Source organism: Cherax quadricarinatus, chromosome 13 (genome assembly GCF_038502225.1).
Source record: "Cherax quadricarinatus isolate ZL_2023a chromosome 13, ASM3850222v1, whole genome shotgun sequence".
Classification (NCBI taxonomy): Eukaryota; Metazoa; Arthropoda; class Malacostraca; order Decapoda; family Parastacidae; genus Cherax; species Cherax quadricarinatus.
In genome coordinates, this window is record NC_091304.1 from 24,940,546 (window position 1) to 24,964,912 (window position 24,367).

The 24,367-nt window shown below is 40.5% G+C and overlaps 1 protein-coding gene across 1 annotated transcript in view; it reads left to right on the forward strand.

The window, feature by feature from the left end:
• Window positions 1-24,367, forward strand: part of LOC128688713 (H(+)/Cl(-) exchange transporter 7) — a 147,234-nt gene that overhangs the window by 99,108 nt on the left and 23,759 nt on the right. The window contains exon 8 of the mRNA XM_070084596.1: window positions 1,072-1,203. Coding sequence (XP_069940697.1) covers window positions 1,072-1,203 — 132 coding nt within the window. The remainder of the gene's footprint in view (window positions 1-1,071; window positions 1,204-24,367) is intronic.

A 24,367-nucleotide genomic window follows, 5' to 3' on the forward strand; every position in this document is an offset into this window, starting at 1 on the left:
AGGGGTGATAATCCCTGAGTTATTAGTAGGGACAAAGCACGTTATTGCTAACCCATACTTTGTGATAAATTTGTATGAAACTGAGAGGCAGTTACAGTACAGTACAGTTGTATAGTACTACTGTATATTTATTTTTTTCTCTGGGTTTTGCCATAGGTCATACCCCAACAAGAATGTCACTTGTACTAATGCTGCTATAGAGCCTGTTAATTTGGTTAGCCCTTTGGGTTTAGTGCTTAATGTGATGATGATATTATTATTAATTTGGTGGAAATTTATACAGAAGATTTTGCATAGATCAAAATCAATGCATGTGGGTTGGTTGCACTGAACCTTTCTAAATACTGTACTTCATAAATCTTCTTTCAAGAAACCAGCAGTATCCCACCGAGGAAGGGTAACCCAGAAAGAAAAATGAAAGTTTCTCTTTTGAAATTTAGTAATGTATACACGAGAAAGGGTTACTAGCCTCTTGCTCCTGGCATTTTAGTTGCCTCTTACAACACTCATGGCTTACGGAGGAAGAATTCTTTTTCACTTCCCCATGGAGTATTTCATGAATATCCTTTTTTGTTTTCATTATTGTTTAACCATTACATATTAAGAACAACTCTAATTTGATTAACAAAATAGAAAGCACACATTTGTTGACATAGGATTTTCACAAATCCTTCAGTAGATTATAAAATGTTTTTTTTCACAGGTCATCTCGGTTCACTTTAGCTTGGTAAACTGGACTAAGCCAATGCAGCATTGGCCTAGGTGCCTGCTAGGGTGAAAAGAATACACAGAAGTTGTGTGTGTTGCTTATCCCACTCATTTCCAGTAGTTACTTTAAGAATGACCTCACATCAGTGATATGAATGATTAGTTAAGATATCTGAAGGAAAGTGCATTCAGTCCTCACAAAGTATGTCAAGGCAATTACATATTATAATAATATTGTTAGCTCCAGGGAAAATGGTAGTTTTTTCTCAACATCTGTCTGCCAGGAATACAAAGAGTACAGAGTAATTCCATAAAGGCACTATTCAAGAGTTGTTTACTGTTTTAACCAGCCATTGTTTTCAGGTGGTGTGTTGTTCTCCTTGGAAGAGGGAGCCAGCTTCTGGAACCAGGGACTAACTTGGAGGGTATTCTTTTGTGCCATGATGTCTACTTTTACCTTAAATTTAGTTCTTTCAACCTACAATGGAGTTCCAGGCAAGTTCTGTTAATTTTGGTCCTCTTTGTTTGTTTCCTGAATTTTTTTTTTTTTTTTTTTCAACAAGTTGGCCGTCTCCCACCGAGGCAGGGTGACCCAAAAAAGAAAGAAAATCCCCAAAAAGAAAATACTTTCATCATCATTCAACTCTTTCACCACACTCACACATTATCACTGTTTTTGCAGAGGTGCTCAGAATACAACAGTTTAGAAGCATATACATATAAAGATACACAACATATCCCTCCAAACTGCCAATATCTTGAAATATAACATAAAAACTCAGGGCCTAATAGAATTCTGAAACTGAGACATATGTGAATTTAAATTTTCAACAAGGTGAAGAGTAAATAATACAGTAACCCTTAACCCTTTGACTGTCGCAAGCCCATTTCTGGAAAAAAAAATCATTTTTTCTTATGAAATGATAGAGAATCTTTACCCGATGGCAATGACACCAAAAGTACGAAATTTGGTCGAAAACTCAGGGAATTACGCTCCCGCGAAGTTAGCAGTCTTGGCGACATATACGCATCGGCGATTTCGCCGACTTTGAGCCCTGATTTTGGCCAATTCCGTTGTTCCAGTTTACCAAACTCATAGTTATTTCTTTAGAACTCCATTTTTTCTATCAGTTGAGTACAAGAAACTGCCCATTTACCGATTTAAACTACCCAATAAAGTGGTCAGAAATTGTCAATTTGGCCAATTTCACGCAAATTAAAAAAGATGCCAATTTCAAAATAGGGTCCAGAATAAACAATGTAGATATTCTTGGCATTAAAATAACATATCCTCTGTTCATTAGTCACGTCTCTAGGTCCCTCTTTTATTACTATTACTTTCTATTTAGATTTTTTATTCATACAAAAAATACAAAATTTACTGTTATGCAGACTACTGCATTATTGTAAAAATGGTGTAAATAATATCAGTGCACTAGTGAAAGAATATTAGACTCCCCAGTTGATGTGTATTGAATGTGTGGTGTGATTTGCTTACTCTTGAACATTGGTAAAAATCGAACATTTCTGAATAAATAACAAAAAGGCACAATACCGTGACTGGAACGATACACAAATAACCCGCACATAAAAGACAGAAGCTTACGACGATGTTTCGGTCCGACTTGGACCATTGACAAAGTCACACTAACAGAGGAGGAGCAGGACGGCTATATATAGGCAGGAAGAGGTGGAGGTAGTAGTAGTGGTAGTAGTAGTAGTAGTAGTAGTAGTAGTACAAGAATTGTATATAATACCGACAGGATGAAATGACACATGCACAACACCCGGGCATCTCCACCGTAGACGCTTCGCCATCCAGCCAGCCACTGGATGGCGAAACGTCCACAACAAAGACAACCAGACGCCGCACATGTGTCTAATTTCATCAGTAGATGTAGTAGAAGAAGAAGAGGTAGTAGTAGTGGTAGTGGTAGAAGTGGGAAATAAGGAAGACGAGCCAGTCAAATACAAAGGAAGGGGAGCACTGCAAGAGAGCTAGAAACCCACAGAGGGAGAGCAAGCGCACCGAGGTGCGTGAAAGGGGAAGTGGTGAAATAAAATAAAGAAGGAACAGAAACACGAGACAGGAGAGAGAAAGACAACCCAGAGGAGAAAAGGAGAGAGGAAAGGGGAAGAGGAAGAAGAAAAAGAAGAAGAAGAAAAAATGAGGATTCAGGTTAAGTCACGGGTGTTCTGAAGTTTGGAGCATTTTACAATGTAGTGGGAGAGGAAGGCATCTACAGAGACGAAGCCAGGGCTAAGGTTCATACAAGGAAAGTTGTGTATAAGAGAGGATTCAACTAAACGGCGACTGTCCGAGTTGGAAGTAGGGAAGACAGTTTTAGCAGAAGACCAGTCAATAGGATGGCTATGATCTCTGACGTGACAGAAAAGAGCATTGTTAGTGTCGGCAAGCCTAACACTATTTTTGTGCTCCCTAAGTCTGTCAGAAAGAGATCGACCAGTTTCTCCAAAGTATTGAAGAGGACAGGAGGAGCAAGAAATAGAGTAGACACCAGGAACATCTGTAGAGGGAGGAGAGGTATGAACGAGATTAGTGCGAAGAGTGTTAGTCTGGCGGAAGGTAAGCTTGATGTCTAAGGGACGGAGAGAATTGTTGATATTAGAAAGACCGGAAATGTAGGGAAGGCAGAGGATAGAAGAGTTCCCATGAGTAGAGAGTTTGGGAGAGAAGAAATTGCGTTTAGCACGTGAGAGGGCAGAGTCTATGAAATGGGAAGGGTAGCCAAGACGGGAGAACGAATTATAAAGAGTGGAAATTTCTGCTGGAAGGAACTGAGGATCACAGATGCGGAGGGCACGGAGAAAGAGGGAGATAAGAACACTTTTCTTGACAGGGGAAGCATGATAGGAAAAGTAGTGAATGTACATGCCACTGTGCATAGGTTTACGGTAAACGGAAAAGGAAAAACCTGTATCTGAGCGGTGGACATGGACATCAAGGAAAGGAAGTAAGGAATTAGATTCCCATTCAGCTTTAAACTTAATGGAAGGGGCAAGATTGTTAAGAGCTTCAAGAAAAGGTTGGAAGAGACTGGAGTCATGAGGCCACAGAGCAAAGATGTCATCCACATAGCGGAGCCAGAGTGAAGGTTGCACATCGAGGGTAGGAAGAAGAACAGTCTCGAAGTATTCCATGTAAAGATTAGCAAGGACAGGAGAGAGAGGAGAGCCCATAGCGACACCGAAGGTTTGGGAATAATATTTCCCTTGGAAGGAAAAGGAGTTAGAGTCCACACAGAGGCGGATCAGATCAAGAAAGACATCAGTGGGGATAGGGAGATGAAGAAACCCTTCATGGGCCTTCTCTCTAAGGAAATCAAGGACATCATCAAGAGGGACATTGGTGAAGAGGGACTCAACGTCAAGACTAAGCATCTTACAGGTTGGGAGAGAGCGAACCCGTTCAATGAAGTCTTGGGAGTGACGGAGGTGGGCAGGAGAAAAAGTACCAAGAAAGGGAGTGAGGGTTTTGGCCAGCCAAGAAGCAAGAGAATAAGAGACAGGACCTCTAGAGGATATGATAGGACGAAGAGGAATATCAGGTTTATGAGTTTTGGGAAGGCCATAGACATCAAGCTTACCTTCCGCCAGACTAACACTCTTCGCACTAATCTCGTTCATACCTCTCCTCCCTCTACAGATGTTCCTGGTGTCTACTCTATTTCTTGCTCCTCCTGTCCTCTTCAATACTTTGGAGAAACTGGTCGATCTCTTTCTGACAGACTTAGGGAGCACAAAAATAGTGTTAGGCTTGCCGACACTAACAATGCTCTTTTCTGTCACGTCAGAGATCATAGCCATCCTATTGACTGGTCTTCTGCTAAAACTGTCTTCCCTACTTCCAACTCGGACAGTCGCCGTTTAGTTGAATCCTCTCTTATACACAACTTTCCTTGTATGAACCTTAGCCCTGGCTTCGTCTCTGTAGATGCCTTCCTCTCCCACTACATTGTAAAATGCTCCAAACTTCAGAACACCCGTGACTTAACCTGAATCCTCATTTTTTCTTCTTCTTCTTTTTCTTCTTCCTCTTCCCCTTTCCTCTCTCCTTTTCTCCTCTGGGTTGTCTTTCTCTCTCCTGTCTCGTGTTTCTGTTCCTTCTTTATTTTATTTCACCACTTCCCCTTTCACGCACCTCGGTGCGCTTGCTCTCCCTCTGTGGGTTTCTAGCTCTCTTGCAGTGCTCCCCTTCCTTTGTATTTGACTGGCTCGTCTTCCTTATTTCCCACTTCTACCACTACCACTACTACTACCTCTTCTTCTTCTACTACATCTACTGATGAAATTAGACACATGTGCGGCGTCTGGTTGTCTTTGTTGTGGACGTTTCGCCATCCAGTGGCTGGCTGGATGGCGAAGCGTCTACGGTGGAGATGCCCGGGTGTTGTGCATGTGTCATTTCATCCTGTCGGTATTATATACAATTCTTGTACTACTACTACTACTACTACTACTACCACTACTACTACCTCCACCTCTTCCTGCCTATATATAGCCGTCCTGCTCCTCCTCTGTTAGTGTGACTTTGTCAATGGTCCAAGTCGGACCGAAACGTCGTCGTAAGCTTCTGTCTTTTATGTGCGGGTTATTTGTGTATCGAACATTTCTGTTAATTTGAGCTCAATTTCAAGGTACTTTTCATTGTGAAACCAATCAAAATCATCTCAATTTCTGTAATATGTCTTCCATTTTATCATGTGAGACCATGAAAATGAGAATACAATAATAAATGCTATACGAAAATACACCTCAAAGTCGGCGTTTTAATCCAAAAAAATGATCAGTTTTTTTTCTCATTATGCACTGTGTGCTGCAGGATTTTTTATGTGGTGCACACTGACCACACAGACCCATTTTTTCACATGTGGGCCTACTTGCTTTCTCCTGCTTGATTTGAAGCTGCTAGAATTTATGCATATTAATACGTACAAAACACTGGCTCATAAGACATATATATACGACCAAACAGTCAAAGGGTTAAACTGTCCCAACGTAGATCTATATTTGCACGCATAGCACTCCAAATGTAGATCTGCATTTGATTTTACATTGTTTCTTATGTAAACAAATGTAGATCTACGTTTGGAGCGTTACACATGCAAACATAGATCTACGTTTGGACAGTTTAACCCTTTTGAGGTTTCTGACGTACTAGTAGGTCTTATATGCCAGGGTTATTGACATAATAGTACGCATAAATTCTAGCGTCCTCAAATCAAGCAGGAAAAGGTTGGTAGTCCTAGGTGTGAGAGAATGGGTCTCCATGGTCAGTGTGTGCGATACAAAGAAAATCAGGGACCCAGTGGTGCATTGTGGGGAAAGCCATTTTATTACACCTTGTTCATCATGTCTAGTGCTAAGAAACTTCTCACTCTTTGGCTAAATGGGGCTCTTTTGTTCCCAAGTGACAGTTCAAACATAGATGGAAATGTCAATGATGATGAATTTCTTGGTTTTGAGGAGTTTCTGACCAAAAGCAATGCCCAGGAAACCTCAAGGAAGGAAGGAAGGACAGAAGGAAGATATGAAGAAAGGGAGGAAGGAAGGAAGAAGACCATAAACCTAGGATAACCCAAAAAATTCAGACAGTGACTTATTTCCATGTGGGTTGGTGGGGTGAAGAGGAAGTTGACAGGCAGTGAGGGTGGTGAGATAGGGTATTATTTGTCATTGTGACACTGATTATGCCGGTGACTCAGCATATTTACAAGTCCACCCCCACACAACAACTACTAACTTTACAGAAGCTGTAGCAGTTCTGGGAAGTGTCCAGTGACTTTATATGTGTATATATGTAATAGAAATATAGTAATAAACAATATTTTTTTTGTTGGTGTGTGTAAACATGTTTTGTAAACAATATAATGACTGTGCGGTTATTGTGTAGCATACAACGAGTAAATATACATTCAGTATACCTTATATTGGTCTCACAGGCCATAAAATTAATTGAATGAAGAAAGAAAGGAAGGAAGAAGTAAGGAAGGAAGGAGGAAGGAGGGAAGGTAGGTAGGAAGAGATGACAGGAAGGAAAGATGGAAGGTAGGAAGGAGGAAAGGTAGGAAGGAAGGAAAGAAGGAAGGTAGGTGTGTGGGGAGGAAGGGATGTGTTGTGGAAGGCAGTGAGGGTTAGTGAGTGGTGGTATGATGCATCTTTGCGACACAAGACACACCGGTGACTCAGCATATTTACAAGTCTACCCACACACAACTACAAGCTTTCAGAAACTCTTGTAGTTATAGGAACCTGTCCAGTGACTCTATATGTGTATATATATGATAGAAAAATAGTAATAAACAATATTTTTTATTGTTGGTTTGTGTAAAATGTTTTGTAAACAGTATAATGATAGCAAAGTTTGTGCTATTATTGTGTAGTATACAATGAGTGAATACGTACCAAATAGTCTTTATATTGGTCTCAGAGGCCATAAAAATTACTTGAAAAATAAAATATTAAATAATAAAAGAAAAAAGTAGAAAAAACATAATAACTTATTACCGGGCGACCAGCAGTTGGTGATGCTGTCGTATGTGGTTCAATGTCTGTCAACTTCATGCCTCCGTATCTCTGTAAGTATTGATCGTAAAAAAATTTTTTTGGGCCTATAATACAAAAAAAAATTTCATTTCATAAGAATTTTTTTTTTTTTTCGAATATTTTTCGACCCTGAGAACAAGTTTGGGAGAGGGCCTGTTGACCCTGAAAGTGTTAAGGGTTAAACTTTCTTATTATTTTATTTTTTCAACACTCCCGCCATCTCCCACCGAGTCTGGGTGACCCGAAAAAGAAACACTTTCACCGTCATTCACACATAATCACTGTCTTTACAGAGGTGCCCAGATATGACAGTTCAGATGTCACTCCAAACAGTCAATATCTCAACCCCTCCTTTAAAGTGCAGGCTTTGTATTTCCCACCTCCAGGACTCTAAGTCTGGATAACTGGTTTCCCTGAATCCCTTCACAAAATATTACCCTGCTCACATTCCAACAGCTCATCGGGTCCCAAAAACCATTCGTCTCCATTCACTCCTATCTAACATGCTCACACATGCCTGCTGCATGTCCAACCCCCATGCACACAAAACCTCTTTTATCCCCTCCCTCCATCTTTTCCTAGGATGACCCATACCTCTCCTCCCCTCCACTACAGATTTATACACCCTCTAAGTCATTTTATTTTGCTCCATCCTCTCTAAATGATCAAACCACCTCAATAACCTCTCTTCAACCCTCTGATTAATACTTTTTGTAACTCCACACCTCCCAATTTCCACACTACAAATTCTCTGTATAATATTTACACCACACATCGCCCTTAAGCATGACATCTCCACTGCCTCCTGCCTCCTCCTTGCTGCAGCATCTATAACCCATGCTTCACACCATGCGCACAGCCAATTACAGTTGGTGTCCCACAGGGAAGTGTCCTAGGCCCTCTTCTCTTTCTCATATACATAAATGACCTACCAAATGCATCGCAACTACTCAAACCCACACTATTTGCAGATGACACTACATACGTCTACTCTCACCCGAGCCCAGTCATGCTAGCCAATACTGTAAATACCGAATTACAGAAAATATCAACCTGGATGAGGACCAACAAACTTACTCTAAACATTGACAAAACCTACTACATTCAGTTTGGTAACAGAGCTACAGATGAGTGTCTAAACATAATGATAAATGGATCACCTATCACAAAACTCACAGAGGGAAAATTCTTAGGAATCCACCTTGATAATAGACTCAAATTTCAAACACATGTACAACAAATTTCCAAAAAAAATTCCAAGACCGTAGGCATACTATCAAAGATGTGGTACTATGTTCCACAGTCAGCCCTCCTGGCCCTATATCACTCACTTATTTACCCCTATCTCACCTATGGAATTTGTGCATGGGGCTCAACAACAGTAAACCATCTCAGACCACTAATCACCCAGCAAAAGGCTGCAGTCAGAATGATAACAAATTCCCATGACAGACAACACACTCCACCAATATTTAAAACTCTAAACCTACTCACAATACAAAACATCCATACTTATTACTGCACCTACTACATACATAGAACACTTAACTCTGACATAAACCCTCCCTTCAAACATCTCCTTACCAACCTTAACAGAACACATGACCATAACACAAGGCACAGATCACTCTTTGATGTTCCTCGTGTCCATCTCAGGCTATGCAAAAACTCACTGCACATAAAAGGCCCTAAAATCTGGAATTCATTACCTGTGAATATAAATTATGTGGATTAAAGTAAAGGTTGGATGCGAGAAGTGGGTCATAATAAGCGTGTATGCACCTGGAGAAGAGAGGAATGCAAAGGAGAGAGAGAGATTTTGGGAGATGTTAAGTGAATGTATAGGAGCCTTTGAACCAAGTGAGAGAGTAATTGTGGTAGGGGACCTGAATGCTAAAGTAGGAGAAACTTTTAGAGAGGGTGTGGTGCGTAAGTTTGGGGTGCCAGGTGTAAATGATAATGGGAGCCCTTTGATTGAACTTTGTATAGAAAGGGGTTTAGTTATAGGTAATACATATTTTAAGAAAAAGAGGATAAATAAGTATACAAGATATGATGTAGGGCAAAATGACAGTAGTTTGTTGGATTATGTATTGGTAGATAAAAGACTGTTGAGTAGACTTCAGGATGTACATGTTTATAGAGGGGCCACAGATATATCAGATCACTTTCTAGTTGTAGCTACACTGAGAGTAAAAGGTAGATGGGATACAAGAACAACTTTTGTTGAAAATAAGAAAAAGTTGTGGAGTGCGATTAACAAGTTAAGAAAGCCTAGAGAACAAATGGATTTGTCAGTTAAAAAGAGGAGAGGAGAGTTATTAAATGGAGAGTTAGAGGTATTGGGAAGATGGAGGGAATATTTTGAGGAATTGTTAAATGTTGATGAAGATAGGGAAGCTGTGATTTCGTGTATAGGGCAAGGAGGAATAACATCTTGTAGGAGTGAGGAAGAACCAGTTGTGAGTGTGGGGGAAGTTCGTGAGGCAGTAGGTAAAATGAAAGGGGGTAAGGCAGCCGGGATGGATGGGATAAAGATAGAAATGTTAAAAGCAGGTGGGGATATAGTTTTGGAGTGGTTGGTGCAATTATTTAATAAATGTATGGAAGAGGGTAAGGTACCTAGGGATTGGCAAAGAGCATGCATAGTTCCTTTGTATAAAGGCAAAGGGGATAAAAGAGAGTGTAAAATTTATAGGGGGATAAGTCTGCTGAGTATACCTGGTAAAGTGTATGGTAGAGTTATTATTGAAAGAATTAAGAGTAAGACGGAGAATAGGATAGCAGATGAACAAGGAGGCTTTAGGAAAGGTAGGGGGTGTGTGGACCAGGTGTTTACAGTGAAACATATAAGTGAACAGTATTTAGATAAGGCTAAAGAGGTCTTTGTGGCATTTATGGATTTGGAAAAGGTGTATGACAGGGTGGATAGGGGGGCAATGTGGCAGATGTTGCAAGTGTATGGTGTAGGAGGTAGGTTACTGAAAGCAGTGAAGAGTTTTTACGAGGATAGTGAGGCTCAAGTTAGAGTATGTAGGAAAGAAGGAAATTATTTCCCAATAAAAGTAGGCCTTAGATAAGGATGTGTGATGTCACCGTGGTTGTTTAATATATTTATACATGGGGTTGTAAGAGAAGTAAATGCGAGGGTCTTGGCAAGAGGCGTGGAGTTAAAAGATAAAGAATCACACACAAAGTGGGAGTTGTCACAGCTGCTCTTTGCGGATGACACTGTGCTCTTGGGAGATTCTGAGGAGAAGTTGCAGAGATTGGTGGATGAATTTGGTAGGGTGTGCAAAAGAAGAAAATTAAAAGTGAATACAGGAAAGAGTAAGGTTATGAGGATAACAAAAAGATTAGGTGATGAAAGATTGAATATCAGATTGGAGGGAGAGAGTATGGAGGAGGTGAATGTATTCAGATATTTGGGAGTGGACGTGTCAGCGGATGGGTCTATGAAAGATGAGGTGAATCGTAGAAGTGATGAGGGGAAAAGAGTGAGTGGTGCACTTAGGGGTCTGTGGAGACAAAGAACTTTGTCCTTGGAGGCAAAGAGGGGAATGTATGAGAGTATAGTTTTACCAACGCTCTTATATGGGTGTGAAGCATGGGTGATGAATGTTGCAGCGAGGAGAAGGCTGGAGGCAGTGGAGATGTCATGTCTGAGGGCAATGTGTGGTGTGAATATAATGCAGAGAATTCGTAGTTTGGAAGTTAGGAGGAGGTGCGGGATTACCAAAACTGTTGTCCAGAGGGCTGAGGAAGGGTTTTTGAGGTGGTTCGGACATGTAGAGAGAATGGAGCGAAACAGAATGACTTCAAGAGTGTATCAGTCTGTAGTGGAAGGAAGGCGGGGTAGGGGTCGGCCTAGGAAAGGTTGGAGAGAGGGGGTAAAGGAGGTTTTGTGTTCGAGGGGCTTTGACTTCCAGCAGGCATGCCTGAGCATGTTTGATAGGAGTGAATAGAGAAAAATGGTTTTTAATACTTGATGTGCTGTTGGAGTGTGAGCAAAATAACATTTATGAAGGGGTTCAGGGAAACCGGCAGGCCGGACTTGAGTCCTGGAGATGGGAAGTACAGTGCCTGCACTCTGAAGGAGAGGTGTTAATGTTGCAGTTTAAAAACTGTAGTGTAAAGCACCCTTCTGGCAAGACAGTGTTGAAGTGAATGATGGTGAAAGTTTTTCTTTTTCGGGCCACCCTGCCTTGGTGGGAATCGGCCAGTGTGATAATAAAAATAAATACTGAATAATTGTATCTCATAAATTGTATCTCATATATGTATATTATTGTATCTCATAAATGTCAACCTGTGACCCAATCAAACTTTGTTATTATTTAACTTTATTACCTAACAGAATACACCATTCTACTGATTACACAGCAACCAGTAAATGACCATATGACCTATCTTTGTAATACTCATTTGTACTAAATTGTTATCTGTTTTACAATAATTTTTTTCCACAATATATCATTGCTTAATTAATCTTAAGTTAATTTTAAGCCTGCCCCTAATGCTCTGCATACAAAGACTTTGCATGCTGCACTTTAAAAATTTATTCCTTGTACTTCTCTGTATCATATTCAAATTAATAAATAAATAAATAAATAAATAAATATAACTGTGCTGTTACCATTATCAGCCTCTCCTCATAACGACAGAGTTCGTTCCCAAGACCACATCAGTAAGAATTTGTCGCTAAGTGAGAGCATACTAATTGCAGTGGGTTTGTGTCAGCCATCTTTGATATTGTTTAATGTCACCTTTGCACCATTTGTGGACATCCAGTTATTGTAATTAACCCTTTCAGGGTTGGTTGCACTAGTTGGCTTCGCAGGGTGTCCGCATAAGTAAACACGCCAGGGTTGGTGCCGCATAGTATGGCTTGCACGCCAGGGTTGGTGCCATAATAGTATGGCTTGCTGGGGTTGGAGCCGTTCTAGTATGCATAAATTCTAGCGCTTTCAAATCTAGCGAGAAAGCTGCTAGGCCTGCATATGAGAAAGAATGGTCTATGTGGTCAGTGTGCAAAGTATAAAAAAATCCTGCAGCATCACTGTCATAATGAGAAAAAACTCCGACCATGTTTTTACTTTAAAACAGAATTTGCAGTATATTTTAGTATGCTATTTATGGTTGTATTCTAGTTTTCCTGGTCTCATTTTATAGAATAGAAGACATATTACAGAATTGAGATGATTTTGATTGGTTTACAATGACAAATACTTGAAATTGAGCTCAAAGTAGCAAAATGTTGATTTTGCCAAAGTTCAAAAGCAAACAAATCATGCCACCGTCAATACCGTCAACAGATGAGTCTAATATTCTTTCTACAAGTGTGCTGATATTATTTATACCATTTCTACACTGATGCGGTGGTCTGCTAACAGTAAGTCTTCTATTTTTTGTGAGAATAAAAATTCATAGTGGAAAGCAAAGAAATGTAAGAGGCCTGGGGACATGACTAATGAACAGAAAAAATTTATTTTAGCGCCAGGAATGTCTGTCTTGTTTATTCTGGACCTAGCACATTAGAGACCATACAATAAGTGTCAGGGCCGAGACTGTTCAACTGCCTCCCAGCATACATAGGGATTACCAACAGACCCTGGCAGTCTTCAAGCTGGCACTGGACAAGCACCTAAATCGGTTCCTGACCAGCGGACTGTGAGCCAAATGCGTTGGTTTGCGTGCAGCCAGCAACAGCCTGGTTGATCAGGCTCTGATCCACCAGGAGGCCTGGTCTACAGCCAGACGCCGAGCGTTGACGGAACTCTCTCCAGGTAAACTCAGGTATTTGGAAATTGGCATCTTTTGAAATTTGTGAATGTGGCAAAGTTGCCAATTTCGAACCACCCATTGGATAGATGAGAATTGGTAAATGGGTGGTTTCTTGTTCTCATTCGATAGAAAAATGGAGTTCTAGCGAGATAGTTATGATTTTGTCGTCTGGTACATTGGAATTGGCTGAAAATGGGAGCTCAAAGTGGGTGAAATCGCCAATGCATAAACATCGTTGAGACACGCTACGCGAGTATAATTCCATAAGTTTTCCATCAAATTTCATACTTTGTGTCATTATGATCGGAAGAGATTCTCTTATCATTTCATAAGATCTTCTTCTTCTTCTTCTTCTTCTTCTTCTTCTTCTTCTTCTTCTTCTTCTTCTTCTTCTTCTTCTTCTTCTTCTTCTTCTTCTTCTTCTTCTTCTTCTTCTTCTTCTTCTTCTTCTTCTTCTTCTTCTTCTTCTTCTTCTTCTTATTCCTCTTCTTGTTCTTCTTCTTCTTCTTTTCTTCTTCTTCCTTCTTCTTCTTCTTCTTCTTCTTCTTCTTCTTCTTCTTCTTCTTCTTACAAAATTTCCGACCCTGAGAACAAGTTTAGAAAGCCTGGTGACCCTGAAAGGTTTGATCCGTTCAGAGAGTGTGACTAAACCCAAATCTAACGACTTACGAATTAATTTTTTCCTATGAAAGTAATGTAAATCAATTAATCCATTCCAGGCACCCAAAAGTGTTAACAAAGAAAAGAATGAGAAATGGAGTATAAGCAATAATATCACACTTTGTTGAAGACTCTTGTTGGTGTATGGAAGATGGGAGGAGGACACGATTAGGGTGATATTCCTCCACAAATGTTTGCACCTCACTCCACTTTGTGCAAATGTCCTTAACCTTTGAAGAAGGCATCTTCTTTCCTATCTCTTTCTCCTCCTCTGAAGCAATTTCCTCAGCTGGTGTACATAGGAACATAAGAAAACAGGAACACTGCAGCAGACCTGTTGGCCATACTGGGCAGGTCCTTCACAAACCATCCCACTAACAGAATCATATTTGCCAACCCAATTTTCAATGCTTCTCAAGCAATAAGCTTTGATAATTCTATTCACTCAATGCACAAGCCCCTCAAATGAAAATCGTGTGTATGGGAAGTACCTTGTCTGGTATGTGAGGAAGTCCCCTGGCTGGTGTGTGGAGAAGTGCCTGACTGGTGTGTGTGGAGAAGTCCCCTGGCTGGTATGTTCTTTCGAATTTTTCGTGTTTATCACCTTCTTTCAAAGGGCTGGCATAGGAGCTTTCTTTTGGCCCATGGTGGCTTATTTGCTGTTGCAAGCACTAAAGCGAATAAGTCGTTTGCGAAATGTATGAGCAGCGTTCGTGCTCAGTGGCGGATAAACAATGACACATAACTGTAAATGGTGTTGTTGGGCGCTCGGGCCGTTGGGATGAATGACTACTATCGAGCTAAATGACTATCACAAGCCAATTTTGAAAAAACTTTACTATTTCGAATATTCACGAAACCCAAACGACTATGAAATCTAAAGTCCACTGTATAAAATTCTGGTATATTTTTAAATGTTTATTCAGTAGTGTACTGTATATTGTAATAAACAGAATAGAAAATCAACTCTATTATACATAATTTAGGTATGCATACTAGTCAGGAAACCTGTTGTAAGTCGTGTCGGTAAACAAGTACATCATTAAGTGAGCTGTTTTCCCCTTGTTTGCCTCCATGAATAACGTTTTTGTCTCACACTCTTCATTATCACTCACCTTTTCCTTCATCAATTCTATGGTTAACCTCATCCTTCATAAAATCATCTGCTGACAAATCTACTCCCAAATATCTGAGCACATTCACTTCTTCCATGCTCCCTCCCCCACTGTGATATCTAGTTTTCTTTACTACTCATTTGATACTCTCTGAGCCTTACTCTTATATATTTTTAATTTCAACTTTCCCTTTGACACCCCCCTACTCATCCACTAACCTTTGCACTTCTCTTTAGATCTCCCAAAAAGCACAGTATCATCAGCAAACAGTATCTGTAACAACTCCCATTTGTATTTGATTTCCCATCACTTACCCTTTCCAGGGTCCAAGGCCCAAATCTGGAGTCACGCACCAGTGTCCAAATTTTCAAAAAAATTTGTTATTTTTTTTATGAAATCGTAGAGAATCTTTTCGTGAGGTAATAAAACAAAAGTACGAAATTTGGGGGAAAAATTTTGAATTTATGCTCTGTGAATTTTGATGTTCAGCGACTTTTCTGAATGGCGTTTTTGCCGACTTGACCCCCATTTTAGGCCAATTACATTATTCCAATCAACAAATTCTTAGCTATTTCACTGATGTTACTTCTTTTCCCTTCGATTGAGCACAAGAAATCGCCAAGTCAACTGTTTCAACTAAAAAAAAAGTGATCGGAAATTGTGTTTGGCCAATTTAACACAAAGTTCAAAATATTCAATTTCAAAATAGGGTCCAGAATAAACAATGTAGCATTCCTGGCACTAAACTAACTTTCCTCTGTTCATTGATTATGTTTTGAGGCTTTACAAATAAATTCCATTTTGATTTTTATTCACATATTAAATTTTTTATTCACACCAAAAATAGAAGATTTACTGTTGTGCAATACTGTAATATTGTATAAATATCATCACCATATTTGTGAATGTATATTAGACCACCAGGGCGTGTTTGGGCGTGTGAGTCGTTTGTTTACTCTTGAATATCGGCAAAATTTAACATTTCCGCTACTTTGAGCTCAGTTTCAAGCCTTTTTCCAGTGCAAAACCAATCAAAATCATCTCTATTTCTGTAATTTTCTTCCATTCTATCAAATAGAAGAAATCCAAATACAACTATAAAACATACGAAATACACTGCAAATTTGCTGTTTAATCAAAATCATGATTTAATTTTCTCTCTTATACAGGTGCTGGGATCTTTTTTATGTGGTGCACACATACCACATAGGTGTATTCTCTCATATCTACCCAAATGTACCACTCACAGTTTATCAGAGTGAGCTGAGCTCATGGCGTAGACCCTACATTTTTGGACCCTGAACATAAAGCCGTGAGATCTACGGGCCCGGCCCTGAAGTTAATCCACCCCTCTTCCCAACACCTAGCATTTGCTTCTTTTACATCTCTATCTATAAAGATGTTAAACAACCATGGTGACATTACACACCCCTGTCTAGGCCTACTTTTACCAGAAGTAGTCTCCTCTCTTCTACACACCCTAACCTGAGCCTCACTTCCTCTTTAAAAACTCTTTACAGCATTTAGTAACTTACTGCCCATTCACACACTTGTAACATCTAACATTTGCTCCTATAACATTCCTTTTTTAAATCCATAAATGCAGTAAACTTCCTGTCTTTATCTAAATATTGTTCACTTATATTCTTTAATGTAAACACTTGATCTACTCATCCCTACTCATTCTAAATATTCTCTTCATCTGCAATCCTGCTCTCTATCTTACCTCTAATTCACTCAGTAATAATCCTACCATACACCTTACCTGGTATATTCAGTAAACTACTACAGTGGTCCCTCGTTTTTCGTAATTAATCCGTTCCTAGAAGTGTGACTATTATCAAAATTTACGATTGTCGAATCAATTTTCCCTGTAAGAAATAATGTAAATACAATTAATCCGTTCCTGACACCCAGAAGTATTAAAACAAAAAATTTGTTTACATGAAATATAGATGTAGTACATAAACAGTACAATGGGACATGATGAATGAAACATTAACAGCATAACACTTACCTTTATTGGCAATTCTTCTTAGTGTATGGAAGACTGGAGGAGGAGACAGATTGCATTAGTTATTCTTTGGAAGGGGAATCCCCTTCCATCAACACCTCAGGTACCATTTGCTTTTCTGGGGTTGTTTCTCTTCTCTGTTTCTTAATGCCACTAAGACCAGCTTGAGAGTCACTGGAGTCCTGTCTCGCAAAATAACTGTCCAGAGAGCTCTGTTTCTGGCGACTCTTTAACACTTCCCTAAAATGGGCCAAGACTTTGTCACTATACATGTTGCCAACATGGCTTGCAACAGCCTTGTCAGGGTGATATTTCTCCATAAATCTTTCCATCTTACCCCACATTTCAAAAATCTCCTTAATTTCTGAAGAAGGCAACTTCTTCCATCTCTCTTCCTCCTCCTCTGCAGCAAGATTCTGAGCTGCAATCTGTTCCTGTTCCTGCTGAAGCTCTTGCAGCTCCTCAGTGGTGAGCTCTCCGTTGTGGTCTTCCACCAAATCTTCCACATCCTCCAAACTCACACCCAACCCCATGGAACTCCCCAGTGCCACAATAGATTTCACAACTCTCATAGGCTCATCAGGGTCAGCCCCAAACCCTTCAAAATCCCTCTTGTGGACACACACTGGCCACAATTTTCTCCAAGCAGAGTTCAAAGTCCTGGTAGTCATTCCCTCCCAAGCCTTACCTATAAGGCTTATGCAATGGAGGATACTGAAGTGTTCTTTCCAAAAATCTCTTAGGGTCAAGTGACTCTTACGTCACATTAAAAGCACCTTTGAAACATTGCTTTGGTGTAGAGTTTTTTAAAGTTTGAAATGACCTGCTGGTCCATGGGCTTGAGGAGAGGAGTGATATTCGGGGGCAAGAATTTTACTGTGATGAACCCAAACTTCTCCAAAATTAGGTCATCCAAGTTTGAAGGATGAGCATGTGCATTGCCCATTACTAGGAGGCACTTGAGATCCAATTTCTTTTCCAGGAGGTAATTCTTCACACTATAGCCAAACACTTCATTGAACCACTCAACGAAAGTTTCCTTTGTGACCCATGCCTTACTATTAGATTTCCAAAACACACACAATTGACTCTTCATAACATTGTTTTTCCTGAACACTCTGGGATTTTCAGAATGGTACACTAGTAACGGCTTCACTCTGAAATCCCCACTAACATTAGCACAGAACATGAGTGTCAGCCTGTCTTTCATAGGCTTGTGTCTTGGCAGTCCCTTTTCCTCCTGAGTAATGTAGGTCCTCTTTGGCATTTTCTTCCAAAAGAGGCCTGTTTCATCACAATTGAACACTTGTTCAGGTTTCAGTCCTTCAGCCTCTATGTACTCCTTGAATTCCTGCACATATTTTTCAGCCGCTTTTTGGTCCAAACTGGCAGCCTCGCCATGCCTTACCACACTGTGTATGCCACTACGGTTCTTAAATGTCTCAAACCAGCCTTTGCTGGCCTTAAATTCACAAATATCAATTCTCGTTGCAGGCAATTTCTTTACCAGATCGTCGTGCAACTGCCTAGCCTTTTCACAAATAATCGACGTCATGATACTATCTCCTGCTAAATGTTTCTCATTTATCCACACCAATAATAACTTCTCAACATCTTCGAGTACTGGTGATCTCATTTTTGTCAGCATATTTACCCCCTTTGCAACAACAGTTTCCTTGATTTCCTTTTTCTTGGCCACGATGGAAGCTATGGTTGTATAAGGTTTGTTATACATCCTGGCCAGTTCGGCCACACGTATGCCACTTTCATATTGTTCAATGATGTTTTTCTTAAATTCAATCGTATTTCTCACTTTCTTTACCAAAGGCTTGGCACTAGGAGCTTTCTTTGGAACCATGGTACCTTATTTAGTTGTTGCAAGCACTAAAATCAATGGAATAATATGAAATATTTCGTATGAGCAAATGAGGGGACCGTCGCTCACTGGTAAACAATGGCACACTGGCTGGGAAAGGCTCAGAGCTGTGCGTACGCGTCCCAGACTAATGACTATTCACGAGTCTAACTACGATTAGCGAGCCAATGTTTTGACGAAAATAACGTTACTATTTTCAAAAATTACGACTATCGAGCCTTATGATTATTGAGGGACCTCTGTACATTCTTTCAATGCACCGGCTGTATCCCAACAAGGCAGGGTGGCCCAAAAGGAGAAACGAAAGTTTCTCCTTTTATTTTTTTATTATTAATGCGTCATCCATTTCCCACCAAGGCAGGGTGGCCCAAAAAACAAAAACTTTCATCATTCACTCCATCACTGTCTTGCCAGAGGCACGCTTACACTACATTTATAAAACTGCAACATTAACACCCCTCCTTCAGAGTGCCGGCACTGTACTTCCCATCTCCAGGAACCAAGTCCTGCCTGTCAATTTCCCTGAATCCCTTCATAAATATTACCTTGCATACACTCCAACAGCATGTCAAGTCTTAAAAACCATTTGTCTCCATTTGCTCCTATCTAAAATGCTCGTGCATGCTTGCTGGAAGTCCAAACCCCTTGCACGCAAAACCTCCTTAACCCCTCCCTCCAACCTTTCCTAGGCCGACCTCTACCCCACCTACCCTCCATTACAGATTTATACACTCTCGAAGTCATTCTGTTCTGTTTCATCCTCTCTGCATGTCCAAACCATCTCAATAACCCCTCCTTAGCATTCTGGATAATAGTTTTGGTAATCCCACACCTCCTTCTAAACTCCAAACTGCGGATCCTCTGCGTTATATTCACATCACACATTGCCCTCTGACATGACATCTCCTCTGCCTCCAGCCTTCTCCTTGTTGCAACACTCACAACCCATGTCTCACACCCATACAAGAGCCTTGGTATAACTATACTCTCATACATTCCCCTCTTTGCTTTCATGGATAAAGTTCTTTGCCTCCACAGACTCCTCAGTGCACCACTTGCCTATTTCCCCTCATAAATTCTATGATTTACCTCATCTTTCATAAACCCTTCTGCTGATACATCCACTCCCAAATACATTCACCTCCTCCATACTCTCTCCCTCCAATCTGATATCCAATCTTCCGTTACCTAATTTTTTTGTTATCTTCATCACCTTTCTCTTTCCAATATTCACTTTTAATTTCCTTCTTTTTCATACCCTACCAAACTCATTAACCAACCTCTTTAACATCTCTTCAGAATCTCCCAAAAGCACAGTGTCATCAGCAAAAATCAAATATGACAACTCCCACTTTGTGTTAGATTCTTTATCTTTTAACCCCAAATCTCTTGCCAACACCCGAGCATTCACTTCTCTTACAACTCCATCTATAAATATATTTAACAAGCATGGTGACATCACACATCCCTGTCTAAGGCCTACTTTTACTGGGAAATAATCTCCCTCTTGCCTACATACTCTAACCTGAGCATCACTATCCTTGTAAAAAGACTTAACTGCTTTCAGTAACCTACCTCCTATTCCATACATTATCAACATCTACCACATTGTCCCCCTATCCACCCTATCATATTCTTTCTTCTTTCAACACACCGGCCGTATCCCACCAAGGCGGGGTGGCCCAAAAGAAAAAACGAAAGTTTCTCCTTTTACATTTAGTAATATATACAGGAGAAGAGGTTACTAGCCCCTTGCTCCCGGCATTTTAGTCGCCTCTTACAACACGCATGGCTTACGGAGGAAGAATTCTGTTCCACTTCCCCATGGAGATAAGAGGAAATAAACAAGAATAAGAACTAGAAAGAAAATAGAAGAAAACCCAGAGGGGTGTGTATATATGTGCTTGTACATGTATGTGTAGTGTGACCTAAGTGTAAGTAGAAGTAGCAAGACGTACCTGAAATCTTGCATGTTCATGAGACAGAAAAAAGGACACCAGCAATCCTACCATCATGTAAAACAATTACAGGCTTTCGTTTTACACTCACTTGGCAGGATGGTAGTACCTCCCTGGGCAGTTGCTGTCTACCAACCTACTACCTTTGCAATTTTTTTTTTAGAATCTCCCATAAGCACAGTATCATCAGCAAAAAGTAACTGTGTCAATTCCCATTTTGTATTTGATTCTCCATAATTTAATCCCACCCCTCTCCCGAACACCCTAGCATTTACTTCTTTTACAACCCCATCTATAAATATATTAAACAACTATGGTGACATTACACATCCCTGTCTAAGACCTACTTTTACCGGGAAGTAGTCTCCCTCTCTTCTACACACCCTAACCTGAGCCTCACTATCCTCATAAAAACTCTTTACAGCATTTAGTAACTTACCACCTATTCCATATACTTGCAACATCTGCCATATTTATTAAATAAACACACTAACCACTCCAAAACTATATTCCCACCTACTTCTAATATTTCTATCTATCTCATCAGTCCTAGCTGCTTTACATCCTTTCATTCTACCCACTGCCCCATGCACTTCCCCCACACAACTGGTTCTTCCTCACTCTTTTTTTTTTTTCTGCAATAAGTCGGCTATCTCCCACCAAGGCAGGGTGACCCGAAAAGAAAGAAAATCCCCAAAAAGAAAAAACTTTCATCATCATTCAACACTTTCACCTCACTCATGCATCTAGATTATCTAGAGATTATCTAGAGAGAGTTCCGGGGGTCAACGCCCCCGCGGCCCGGTCTGTGACCAGGCCTCCTTAGGTCAGTGTCCCAGGATGCGACCCACACCAGTCGACTAACACCTAGGTACCCATTTTACTGATGGGGAACATAGACAACAGGTGGAAAGAAACACGTCCAATGTTTCTACTCTGGCTGGGAATCGAACCCAGGCCCTCACCGTGTGAAGCGAGAGCGTTAACCACCAGGCCACCAGAGCATAATCGCTGTTTTTGCAGAGTCGCCCAGATACAATAGTTTAGAAGCATATATAAAGATATATAACATATCCCTCCAAACTGCCAGTATCCCAAACCCCTCCTTTAAAGTGCAGGCATTGTACTTCCCATTTCCAGTATTGAAGTCCAGCTATGTAAAAATAACCAGTTTCCCTGAATCACTTCACTAAATATTACCCTGTTCACACTCCAACAGCTCGTCAGGTCCCAAAAACCATTCGTCTCCATTCACTCCATTCTAACAGGCTCAGGCAGGCTTGCTGGAAGTCCAAGCCCCTCACCCACAAAACCTCCTTTACCCCGTCCCTCCAACCTTTTTGAGAACAACTCCTACCCTGCCTTCATTCCCCTACAGATTTATACGCTCTCCATGTCATTCTACTTTGATCCATTCTCTTTAAATGACCATACCTGGAGGCCTGGTCACAGACCGGGCCGCGGGGGCGTTGACCCCCGAAACTCTCTCCAGGTAAACTCCAGGTAAACATACCACCTCAACAACCCCTCTTCAGCCCTCTGACTAATACTTTAATTAACTCCACACCTTCTCCTAATTTCCACACTCCAAATTCTCTGCATAATATTTACACCACACATTGCCCTTAGACAGGACATCTCCACTGCCTCCAACTGTCTCCTCACTGCAGCATTTACAGCCCAAGCTTCACACCCATATAAGAGTGTTGGTACCATAATACAGTGGTCCCTCGTTTTTCGTAATTAATCCGTTCCTGGAAGTGTGACTGTTATCGAAATTGACAATTTTCGATTCTATTTTCCCTATGAGAAATAATGTAAATCCAATTACGTAATTCGTTCCAGACACAACCATTTTTTTTTACCTTAAAGATAGATTTACATGCACAAAAGAATGAACATTCAACATGACAGTTACCTTTATTGAAGGCTGTTGTTGATGAATGGAAGACAGGGAGGAGGAGAGAGGGAAGAGAGGTTATTGTTTGGAAGGGGAATACCCCCTCCATAAGGACTCTAGGTCACTTCAGGGGTCACTTCCTAGCTTAAATATAGATTTACATGCAGAAAAGAATGCCAAATAAATGTAAAGCACTAATAAAATGTATAAATGAACATGTAACATCACACTTATCTTTTATTGAATACTTGTTGGTGTATGGCAGAGGGAGGGGAAGTGAGTTTATTGTTGGAGAATATGACACTAATGTCAACTCTACATAATAAACAATATTAATAACAGAAACATGGAATATACTCTAGAATGAATAAAATAAGTCATGTATGCCAAGAGAGGTGTTGTGTTGTGTTGTTGTTGGGTGTATAAGGGCCACTGAGAGTAAGCCGTCCATAATGGTGGTGAAGCAGCAGCTGAGGCGGTGGTGTTTTCTGTAGCCCTATATAACTCCAACAACATGGAAGAGTTGGTAGAATCGCTGAAGAAGGTACCATCTACCACCATCACAACCACTACCACCCTCTATCACCATCACGACCACCTTCTACCACCATCACTAGCACCGTCTACCACTTTCACAACTGCTAGTACCCTCTACCACCATCACTACCACTGTCTACCACTATCACAACTACTAGCACCCTCTACCACCATCGCTACCACCCTCTACCGCTATCACAACTGCTAGCACCCTCTACTACCATCACTACCACCCTCTACCACCATCACTATCACCCTCTTCCACTATCACAACTGCTTCCACCCTACCACCATCACCATCATATTTTTCTACAAACTTTTTCTTAGATTATATGTGTTTCTCACATTCTTTATCAAAGGACTGACACTAGACGCTTTCTCTGGAGCCATGGTAACTTATTTAGCAGTTGCAAGCACTAAAACGAATGGAATATCATGAAATGTATCATATGAACTCGTGGGATCATCCTCGCTTACTGATAAACAATGGCACACTGGCTGGGAATGGAGTGTGAGGCAGCTTGGGGCTGTGTGTATGCGTCCCAGATGAATGACTATTTGCGAGTCAAACGACAATTCGCGAGCCAGTGTTTTGACGAAAATAACATTACGATTTTCGAAAATTACGAGTATCGAGCCTTACAATTATCGAGGGACCACTGTACTTTCATACATTACCTTCTTTGCCTCCATAGATAACATTTTTTGCCTCCACATATACCTCAATGCACCACTCACCTTTTTTCCTTCATCAATTCTATGGTTAACCTCATCCTTCATTAACCCATCTGCTGACATTTCAACTCCCAAATATCTAAAAACATTCACTTCTTCCATACTCCCTCTCTCCAATGTGATATCCATTTTTTCTTTATCTAAATCATTTGATACCCTCATCACCTTACTCTTATCTATGTACACTTTCAACTTTTTACCTTTACACACCCTCAAAAACTCATCCACTAACCTTGGCAACTTTTCTTTAGAATCTCCCATAAGCACAGTATCATCAACAAAAAGTAACTGTTTCAACTCCCATTTTGTATTTGATCCCCCATAATTTAATCTCACCCCTCTCCCCAAAACCCTAGCATTTACTTCTTTTACAGCCCCATCTCTAAATATGTTAAACAACCATGGTGACATTACACATCCCTGTTTAAGACCTACTTTTACTGGGAAGTAATCTCCCTCTCTTCTACACACCCTAACCTGAGTCTCACTATCCTCATAAAAACTCTTCACAGC